At 40.9% G+C, this 11,098-nt stretch overlaps 1 protein-coding gene across 2 annotated transcripts in view; it reads right to left on the bottom strand.

Annotated features, from left to right (window-relative positions):
* The window catches only part of naf1 (nuclear assembly factor 1 homolog (S. cerevisiae)), a 47,268-nt gene extending 42,115 nt beyond the window's left edge, over positions 1 to 5,153 (bottom strand). Inside the window, exon 1 of one of the 2 annotated variants that reach the window (XM_061830383.1) lies at positions 4,870 to 5,032. Coding sequence is in view for 1 of the 2 variants with exons in the window: in XM_061830382.1 (XP_061686366.1) it covers positions 5,039 to 5,068 (30 nt within the window). In the remaining variant the exon portion in view is untranslated. The other variant, XM_061830382.1, reaches the window with a different exon arrangement.
* Positions 5,154 to 11,098: the final 5,945 nt, after the last annotated feature.

The following is an 11,098-nucleotide window of genomic DNA, read 5'->3' on the forward strand; positions in this document are numbered from 1 at the left end:
AAGACGAACATTGTTGTGGGATGTCTTGACAGTTATGGCTGCGTAAGATGTTTCTCAGAGCCTGAAGGACACACTTAGGTGTCAATAGTAAATCAGGAAACATTGCGGCGCCAGGTGGGACGGGTAGGCCACCCGCCCTTTCTCTCGCACGCAACTGAAAAGTATAATAGAGAGATGTAGAGTACAAACAGGTAGAGTCTGCTGCGGGTTTCGTACGGACGCCCAGCTGGTTGACAAGCGGACCTCTACCTGGGTGATCGGCTCTCCACCTTCTCGGTATAGGTAAGGGGCTCATATGATTGATTTCACGCAATGTCAACTGTGTTTTGAGAACTTGCATTTGGTCGAAATAAATATGGCAGTTATTGAGGCTAAATAGCATTTGGGAACGTTGGTCTTTTGTTGAGTGTCGCCTTTGTCTCCTGAGCGCCGACCAGCACCGATCCTTTCAATAAAACAGCGTTGGTCACAAAACAATCAGTATTCACCCAGAAACAGGACATGGAAGTTAACCGTACTGAGCATGTTCGGAAGTTACGAGCTTCCTCACGTACAGCAAGAGCATTTATGTCAAAAGTCATCAGCATAAAGAGCCATGTCAAAGGAAATTCAGTTACACTGGAAACATTTCTAGGATATAACACAGGTACATTTTCAGTATCTTACAATAAAAAAGTATGAGATTGTGATTTACTTTGACTTCATCGAAGTTCTAATATGAAACTAGTCTATCCAAATATCTAAATGCGAACGGTCATTCTCCCGCGTTATCTTGAAGTTGAAAACATTTCCCCTCTACATGGTTTAGGAAGATATAGATCATCTACCGCTAGCTTTATTCAATGGATTGACAATAGATACCGCTGTAAATTACACTAGATTATAACAATAGATCATGACTGCCGATCGGAATGTTTGTTACAATGTATTGCTAGTTTGTTGCCACTAACCCCGATTATGTTGAACTAAACTTTCAGCATTTTGAAAATATTGCAGGTATAGACTGTTCGTGTTTATTCCTCAGAGATGAAAGTGGACTTTCATGGAAATTTTCAAAAAAATGGATGCTGTGGTGCATTCTGGCGATATCTGTGAACAAAATTTAGACAAAAATTGAAAGTAAAATTTCCAAGTCCTGACAAAAAAAAAAAAAAAAAAAAAAAAAAAATTGGGAAGAAGTTCCCCAAGGCCCAAACCCAGATATTTTTGCCCCCCATCCCCTATCACTGGATAGCACAAAATCACATTTGTCATTAAAATATACCATCTTATCTCAAGACAAATGAATTAAGGGAACTATAAAGTAAAAAGACATCTAAAATTGTCCTTTTCTCCACATTATACATACAGGGTTCATACTCAGTCTGACCAAAAAAAATTAAGGGCTTTTTAGGGGCATTCTTACGGGCTGACACGAAAAATTTAGGGCCGACACGGAAAAATTTAGGGCCATCGTGGGAAATCAAGAGTAAGGAAAAAAGACTCACCCAATGGTGCCATCAACCGTTTTTGGTTCATCAAATGTTCCAGTACTTCAGTACCTGTGACAGTGATCCCCTGTCAACCCTTGTGGTAGTTCTCATTGATATGACCATTGTCAATGTCTTCACATAGTCTACAGAGAAACAGATTCTAACTACAATTGCAACTATATAAACAAATGTCTTCTACTTATGTCTGTCTCAGCACCCCGACTCTAGCTCCTTCAGCCTACCCAGTGCCTCCTCTATTTGTTGCTGCAGAGGTGCCAAAGTGGCTCTCTTGTCCTTTGCTCTGAGCGCATTGGCCTTGGTGATAAACCTCAGATTCCTCTTTTCTTCTGCCTCCTCACACAGCCTGTCAGCCTTCTCAATAAGTGTAGATATGTCAGTCTCTATTCTGGCTTTTTTGACTTTGAGGCAGTAGAGATGAAAAGTGGGCAGCGATGCCAAATGTAGCCAGATACAAAGTCTTCCTTTCCACACAGTGGTAGTTTTTAGCAATGTCACTGTCTGGGAACCTGACTGCAAACACTTTCTAAATATTTTCGCTAGATTTGTAACTGTAATGGCTGCAGATCACTTTTAAAGTCCACACGATCTCTGCCTTTAACGAGTCCGTCTTCGTGTATTGAACTACACTCATAAAGCCTGACTTCTGGCTGGTTGAAGTCGATGACTGGACAACTGTAGGTGCGCATGCACTGCCAGTACCGCTGCCTGAAGTTGATGCTTCACTATCTTGATATTTTAGAAACAGATTCATACCAACGGAAGATGAGAGAGTCTTCGCCAAATCACCGTGTCTCCTGTTTTTCCGGTGCGACTCCAGCGCTTTGACGCCCATCTTTTCAAGCTGGTAACTCTGCTTGCACAGATGGCAGTAAAACATGTGCCGATCTTTTGGATCTCGACAAACCCAGCTCCCAAACTCCTTACTTTCAACCAAAGCATCTTGAAAAATCCACTTCCCCATGATACAAGTCGGATCGATGAAAGAACTACGCCACGTCGTAATGAAGACGAAGTGAAATGCCTACTCATGGAAACAAACAATGGAATATCGACAAGATGGCGACTAGTTGTCAACACGGTGACTTCCGTTGACAATTTCCGGCTGTTTTGGACGCCAGACGGATCGCTGTTTTTTTTACATAAAAGATTAATTTATTTTTTAGGGAGAATTTTGCCGGTAGAGGTCCTCCCTTTGATATTTTTTAAATTTAAGGCCTTTTTAGGGGCTTGACCGGTTCTCGCGGATTTTTAGGAACCCTGTACATATTATAGTATAGATATAGAATATACACGAGAATATATGCTAGAATTTCTACACCGTACAGCAAATCATGTTAAAGAAGTTCATCTGTAGTAATTAATATTAACATTTAAGTCTCAAACTTTGTCGCGTTGTACTGTTACACTCGATCACATTGCTCACTATCTTATATATAGATCTAGTAATACTAATAGTATAATCAGTTCCCTTTAACACACACACACACACACACACACCACACACCACACACACACCACACACACACACACACACACCACACACACACACACACACACACACCACACACCACACACACACACACACAAAAAATGTACAGGTGTGGTCAGTCATGCTCGCAGATAAAGTTGCGGGTCTGATTAGGGATGGCCTTAAAATAACTTACTGGATTAATACAACATAACTAAATTAAAAATAAAATAAGCAAATATATAACTAAAATGAAAAACAAAAATTTCAAACTCAGAAATGATAATTTGTAATTTCAACTGACATAAGTAGAACATGATACACACAACGGGACTGCCGTAAATAGGAGGCCGGCTTGCTAGAATGCGTATTTATGCTTATGCGCTCGACCTATTGGCCACATCTGAATCAAGCGACGAGGTGGATGAAATCTTGATCCGACAAACTTTATTTGAAGAAAAATTAAATACGCTGGCCTGTCAAGGAATAAACACGGTCTATACCTGGAATGTTTTGAAAATGCTGAAAGTTTAGTTCAACAATCGTTCATGGCAACAAGCTCGCGATACATTGGAAGTAACACTCCTGTCGGCAATCGTGACGTATTGTTGTAAAGGGGTTGGGGGGGCAGGCATAACGGGACTGCCGTAAATAGGAGGCCGGCTTGCTAGAACGCGTATTAATGCTTATGCGCTCGACCTATTGGCCACATCTGAATCAAGCGACGAGGTGGATGATAGTCCAATGTTTTTTTTTTTTTATTATTTTTTTTTTTAAACGCCGTCTCACTGCCTCGCTTTCGACGCAAAGAGCACCCCTGCCTGGTGTAACTGAATTTCCTTTGACATGGCTCAGGATGTTGATGACTTTCGACGTAAATGTGCTCGCATTACGTGAAGCAGTTCTGAACTTGCGCTTTCGTATATGCTACGTACATGCTCAATACGGTTAACTTGCATTTCCTGTTTCCGGATGAATAACGGTTGGAGCAGGGTGGTTTGGTTAACAACGTTTATGAAATAAACACGTAATTTTAAGGAAGACAAGATCATTAACTACAATTATGAAACAAATTAAAGGAATCAAGATAATTCTCATCCATGTCCTTATTTAAGACGTGTTTTCTTTTGTCAACCGTGAGAATGATTTATTGCAAATGTTTAAAGCACACGACTGACATTCAAAACGTCTGTATAAGGTAAAAAAAAAAGATAAATACAGGTAAGATACATTTAGCGATTCTCCTTATTAGCTAGCAAGTTATGCAAGTCAGTTCACAACGTTCAGAACGCTTTGAGAAGTTGTTCTTTAAATAGCATAAACGTCACAAATGCTAGTGTGCATTAACAACGTGCAAGATCATTTTAATTTTTATTCTTACTGCAAGCACTGTGCATTGTAAATGTTAACTACCAGTCTGTGTTTGCTTATGTACTTGAATTGAAATTTAGTGGGTAACTATAACTTTTAAGAGTTCACGCAACTACCGTGATGTAACATGAAAAGAGACCACATTTGATTTCCAAATCTTTATGAAGTGTAAATATTTCTAAAATATATTTTAAAAATGGGCGTCACGGTGGAGCAGCTGTAAAGCGTTTGCCTTAGTTCTGTGGTCCAAGGTTTAAATGCCGCCCTGTGTGGAGCTTGCATATTTTCCCTGTGCCTGCGAAGGTTTTCTATCACATTCCCAAAACATACAATATTAATTGGATACCCTAAACTGCCACGAGGTGTGATTCTGAGTGCAACTGTTGTCTGTACCCTGCGATTGGCTGGTAACCAGTTCAGGGTGTACCCTACCTCCTGCCCGTTGACAGCTGGGATAGGCTCCACAGACGCTAAGAAAATGGATGGAAATTTTAGAAATTGCATCTACCTTTCCGCGTAGTGGAACACACGCCTTACTTTGGTGCGGGCAGCGTGGGATCAATTGCCGCTGAGTGATGGTGTCGATAATGTGCCCAGCAAACTGACTGGCAACCAGTTCAGAGTGTACTCCTGTACTTTTGGTCAAGTTCCGGGACTCCCGCGACCCTCGTGACGATAAGCGGCTTGGATAATGACCATGGAATACCTTTGCACGTGGAAAACAATTCTTCTTCATCTTCTTCTCTTCTTCTTCGTCGTCTTCTTCTTCTTCGTCGTCTTCTTCTTCTTCTTCGTCGTCTTCTTCTTCTTCTTCTTCGCGAGGAGACTCTTATGAGTTTGTTCGGAGATGCATTCGCACATGAAAGCTTTCGCATGTTCTCGACGGTCCCGGGTGGAGCAGACAGCGCTGCGGAATTTTCTGGAACTTTCATCCATCTTATTATCCGCCTATCCTCACAAGAATTGCGGGAGTGCTGAAGCCTCTCCCAGCTATCAACGAGCAGGAGGCACGATACACCCCGAACTGGTTGCCAGCCAATGGCAGGGCACATGGAAACAGACAACAATCGCACTCAGAATCACACCTAGGGGCAATTTCGGGTCTCCAATTAATGCATGTTTTTGGGATGTGAGAGTGACCGGAGAAAATCCAAGCAGGCACGGGGAGATCATTTAAATCCACACAGGCGGGGCCGGGATTTAACCCTGGACCTCAGAACTGTAAACCGGTAATGCCAACGGTTTACAGCTGCCCCTTTCCGAACACACACAAGGGCAGATAAGTGATTTTATGTTTATAGGCGGAATTCTGTTTAAATTGCATGGATTAAAAAAAACAATTCCAGACCAATGCAACTGCGCACGTGTCGCACATTCTAAGCGCACATGAAAATCGTGATGAAAGTCCTCCAGATTTTAAAATTTTCACGAAAATTCCTCCGTAAAATTGAGGAGAAATTGGTTAAAATTAATCTGGACACTAGTTGACAACATTGAACAAACATGCGTTTGAGCTCGTTGTTTTGTTTTCACGAGCGTAGCCGTGTAGAGGCACTAACACGAGTAACAGTAACGCCCCTCCCCTCGCATTCTCTCAAGACGTCTTATTTTGTGTAGTCTTGACATTAATTTACGTGTTTATGTCTTAAACGTTTACTAAATAAGCTTGCTCCAAATCAACCAGTATTCACCTGGAAACAGGAAATGCAAGTTAACCGTACCGAGCAAGTGCGGAAGTTTGGCCGAAAGCGCATGTTCAGAGCTGCTTCACGTAATGCGGGCGTTTTTACATCGAAAGTCATCAACTTCATGAGCCATGTCAAAGAAAATTCACTTACACCAGGGGTGCTCATTGTGTCGATCGCGAGGCAGTGTGTTTATATCATGTTCTACTAATGTCAGTTGAATTTGGAAATGATCATTTCTGAGTTTGAAATTTTAGTTTTCCATTTTAGTTATATATTTGAGTATTTTATTTTTAATTTACAGTTATGTTATATTAATCCAGTAAGTTATTTTAAGGCCATCCCTGATCACACCCGCAACTTTATCTGCGAGCATGACTGACCACACCTGTAGATATGGTACTGCCATATATATATATATAAAAAGGCAACTCATTATACTATTAGTATTACTAGATCTATATTTAAGATAGTGAGCAATATGGTCGAGTGTATCAGTACAACGCGATGTAACAAGTTTGAGACTTAAACATTAATAAAAATTACTACAGATCAACTTCTTTACCATGTTTTGCTGTATAGTGTAGAAATTCTAGGATATATTTTCGTGTATATTCTATATACTATAATATGTATAATGTGGGGAAAAGGACAATTTTAGCTGTCTTTTTACTGAATAGTTCACTTAACTCATTTGTCTTGAGATAAACTGCCATTTTAGGCATATTTTAATGTCATGTGATTTTGTGCTATCCAGTGACAGGGGGATGGGGGCAAAAAAATATGGGCTTGGCCCTTGGGGAACTTCTGCCCATTTTTTTTTTGTGGTCAGGACTTAAATTTTACTTTCAATTTTTGTCTGAATTTTGTTCCCAGATATCGCCAGAATGCACCACAGCCATCCATTTATTAAAAAATTTCCCGGCGGGGCATACCCCTGGACCTCCCTAGCAGGACTTCACACCTTCAGTGCTCGCATTTTTATTTTAGGGAATTTTCATGAAAGTCCACTTTCATCTCTAAGTTAAGAACACAGTCTGGGCAAAGTTGAGCAAAGAGAGTTAGACATGCTGCTTGTGTTTACCCTTGTTAATAATGGTAAAAGTAAGTTTCTTTCAGCTTGTCCCTTTCGGGGTCGCCACAGCGTGTCATATCAGATGAACGCACATATATGTTCGACACAATTTTTTTTTACGCCGGATGCCCTTCCTGACGCAATAAAAGTAAAAAAAGAAAAAAGAAGTGCTGTTGCTTCAATGAATGTCGGGGTTTGTAAATAATAGACAAAAAAGCGGTGAAACTGGAGATGTTCTCTTTTTTGAGTAAAAAAACATCTGGTCTGTAGCCAAAGTAGAAAGTACAGGATGAGATGGTGTATAGTGTTAAAATTTCACCTTGGCACAGCCTGATCGAGGATGAAAGCATAAACAATACTGTGCACAAAAAGCTAATTCTGTATTTTAAATATAGGAGACCTCATAACATTAACCTTAAAACTGTTTAGAGCATCATTCACCATGCATTGCTGAAGATATTCTGCAAGCAATAATTCAGTTTTATACCAAGAAAACAGACAGGGATATCATTGTGGGTTAAAAAAATTGATAATTGAAACAAAGTTGGAACCGACCTTTCAAATTTATAGTTCATAGTTTGGTTGGTTAGCGTTGTATTTTTTTTCGTTTGTTGACATTTTCATTCTAGGTTTGCAAAAACACAAAATTGTTCTTAAAAATGTTCTGATGGGAATATAAAAGCTTTAATCTGAATATTTGAATAAGCCTTGGAGCTTCAATGGATGACACTGATCTGACCACAGTGCATACGTCTGATGTTGGTCACAGTGGTCAAAGGGGGCCGCTCACGGGCTTAGTGTGTTTGCTCAGACACGAGGTGCATACGTCTGATGTTGGTCACAGTGGTCAAAGGGGGCCGCTCACGGGCTTAGTGTGTTTGCTCAGACACGAGGTGAGAGTTCAGAAGCAATTACGTGTAAAAGTGTCTGTATTATTTACTGATAACAAAACGTCAATAATTGTTGTCAATTTTATGCGTTTCAGTCATTTACAAAAACAAGAATTAAAACGTTTTTGAATGGATAGATATACACGCTATGAAAGGACGCTTGCATGACATGACGCAAAACTGAATTAAATTTAGTTTCACTTCTAGTAGTTTACTTAGTTGGCGCTCACCCTGCTTTGACTCTAAAGTCAGCGACGAGAGGGTGGTCTGTATAATCGGACGACCCACTCAAACCATTCTCTCGGAGTTTTCGAACGTTCCCTTGTGGAAATAGCGCGCTTAGTGTGTATTTCCAAACGTATTCCTAGATACACTAGCGCACTGTACACATATATTTGAAGAGTAGATACATCAACGCGCCACAGTAAACTGGCGAACAGACGTGCCGAAGTGGCGGTCATGTTGGAGAGGTCGACATTCCGGTAAAAAACAATACATACAAATGACGTAGAATAAAAACTAGACTGCGCACTCTGCATCCAACAATGGTTCCGCCATGGTCAACAGGCAGTGACTTCCGATCAGGGCAAAAAGCATGGTAAAATACGCACGTTGTTATGGAAAACGATGCGATAAATCTAAATACTTGTTTTGTATCCCAAGAGACATGAACATAATCTAAACATTTCTAGCGTGCCTAGGAAAGTTTAGAAGATACTATACGGACCTTAATAATATTCCCTATTCCACACATCTCAACTACCTCGACCAACTCTCATTTTAGTATAGCAGGCATTTCAATTGATATTCCACGAATGACAAGGAATTTTTCGGACACTTTTTGTTCAAGAGGATGAACAATCTTGGAAATGTTATCAATAAATTCCATAGTATTGCTCTCAGGTTTATAAATCAATCATTTGAGGCATTTACATTAGTTTTGTTTTTCCAAATAGGCCTACTAAACCTTCCAGCCATTATCCTTTTCTTCATAACTTATGATTTTCTTTCACTTTTCACTTTTTATAGTAATAAAATACAACAGGAAACTTTTATTGTACACCAAAACCTAGTATTTTTTCATTGGTATAAGGCAGGGGAGCCCAGACTTTTTTTTTCCCCCAAGATCTTTTTTTAAAATTTTTATTTAAAAATTTTTTCTTAATTTTTTTTAAAGACCAATGATCAAATAGAATGACCAAGTCACAAAGATCTACCCAGAACAAAAACACAAAACATATTTATTTTAAAGTATATTGAGGATTCTTTATGTGTAAATGTATGTTTGTGTCTGTTGCATAACCACATGAGCCAATATTACACAACATAATTAACTTGAAACATTTTTTTGAACTATCCGAGTTCATGTTGACAATCACTAAACACCATGCGAATGAAAATGCACACTTGAGCTGCGTCATGTCAGTGGATTTGTCCAACTGGAGTGAGAAACACTCACAATCTGAGATGTGTGTGTGTGTGGCCAATTGGGATTTGAGTTTGTTCACTTTTCTCATTCTGAGCTTGCTTTTCGGCGGAATGTCGGTGTCCTATTTTCCATAAACAGTTAAAAAATTCCACTAACATTTTACTACACTGGTAGATGAGGCAAACACACTTGACACCTGACATCCTTGAAATGACATCCTTAAAAAATTGTCCGCCTCCCATTCCGTATGAATGTGATACGTTTTTGTCTTCTTTACTGCAGCATCCATACTCATGTTTAAGATTTCTTAAGCGAGAGCTTAAAATAGGGGGGACTCACTGACAGTGTGTTTTCCTGCACTGTCATTGTTTGCACATGCGCGGTGAGTTACAAAAAAATATGGCCGATATCTTTTTTTTTTTCTCAGCATCCCGTCACAAAACTGTCGATCGCGATCGACGCATTGAGCACCCCCCGGTATAAGATATATGAAAGTGAACGTAAAAATGTTCACAATATAAAGATTCAGTTGTAAGACAATTCCGAATACTATTATTTAAAGGGGAAATCCAGTTCTTTCTATGAACAGTGTATCCAATAGGTCATGGAATATGTACCCTATTTTGATGTTAAATCCTCTCTCGTTTAATAGTGTTTTGAGAAGATTATTATTGACAATTATGAATTTTCAGGGGCGCTGCCATTTTCACGAGTCACATGACCTATGTGCGCAGATGTGACGTGTACCGTGCCACAAAAAAGGCTCGATTACATGGGACACCATTTATCCCCAGCGCGGATTTCTCAGATTTATCCTCATCTGGTGAAGAAATAGGAGTATTGGTTGATCGGAAAGATGGAGGAATATTTCCATACAGATTTGAACCTGTGGCTGTAAATGTTGAATATTGGGACAGTTCTTCGGGTGGAATGATGCAGAGTCTGACTACTCGGAGGCCTACGCAAGTGCGTAAACAAAGGTTCCCGGAGCTCCGGGCCAGCAGCCGCAGATGGTCCTTCAGAAGTGAATGACGCGGAGTCCGACGAGCGAGCTCCAGTGGCGGGCCGCGAGCCGAACTTCCAGGCGGCGGAGGCCGTTAGCCCTAGACGCAGAAAGTAGGCTAAAGGCCTCCGCTGCCGCTGAAGCTCGGCTAACGGCCTCCCGGGACGTCGAAGCTCGGTTTGCGGCCCGTCGCCGGAGCTCGCAGCCCGCCCTCGGCGGCGGTGGAGGCCTTTAGCCGAGCTTTGGTTGGGGCGTAGGCCTTCAGCCTCGCTTCGGCGTCCGGGGCTAATGGCCTCCGCCGCCTGGAAGCTCGGCTCGCGCCCCGCCCCCTGAGCTCGCTCATCGGACTCCGCGTCAATCCCACGCACGGTACATGTCACATCTGCGCACATAGGTCATGTGATTCGCGAAATGGCAGTGCCCCTGAAAATTCGTAACGGTTAATTGTCAGGTTTACCAATCAGACATTCATTAAACAGGACAAAAAAGGAAGCAAAGACACCAGTTCAAATCTCGCGAGGATAGAGGAGAGGAACTGTCTCGTACAATTCACCACTGCACTCTCTGATTATCCTCTCCTCAGCACCTATATTTATTGAGTTTTAAGACGCCTCTTATTTACATGGATGTTACAAAAAGGAGACGGCAAGCAAAACAGTTTGAAACAAGGTGTACATGTTTGTT

Source organism: Syngnathoides biaculeatus, chromosome 9 (genome assembly GCF_019802595.1).
Source record: "Syngnathoides biaculeatus isolate LvHL_M chromosome 9, ASM1980259v1, whole genome shotgun sequence".
Classification (NCBI taxonomy): Eukaryota; Metazoa; Chordata; class Actinopteri; order Syngnathiformes; family Syngnathidae; genus Syngnathoides; species Syngnathoides biaculeatus.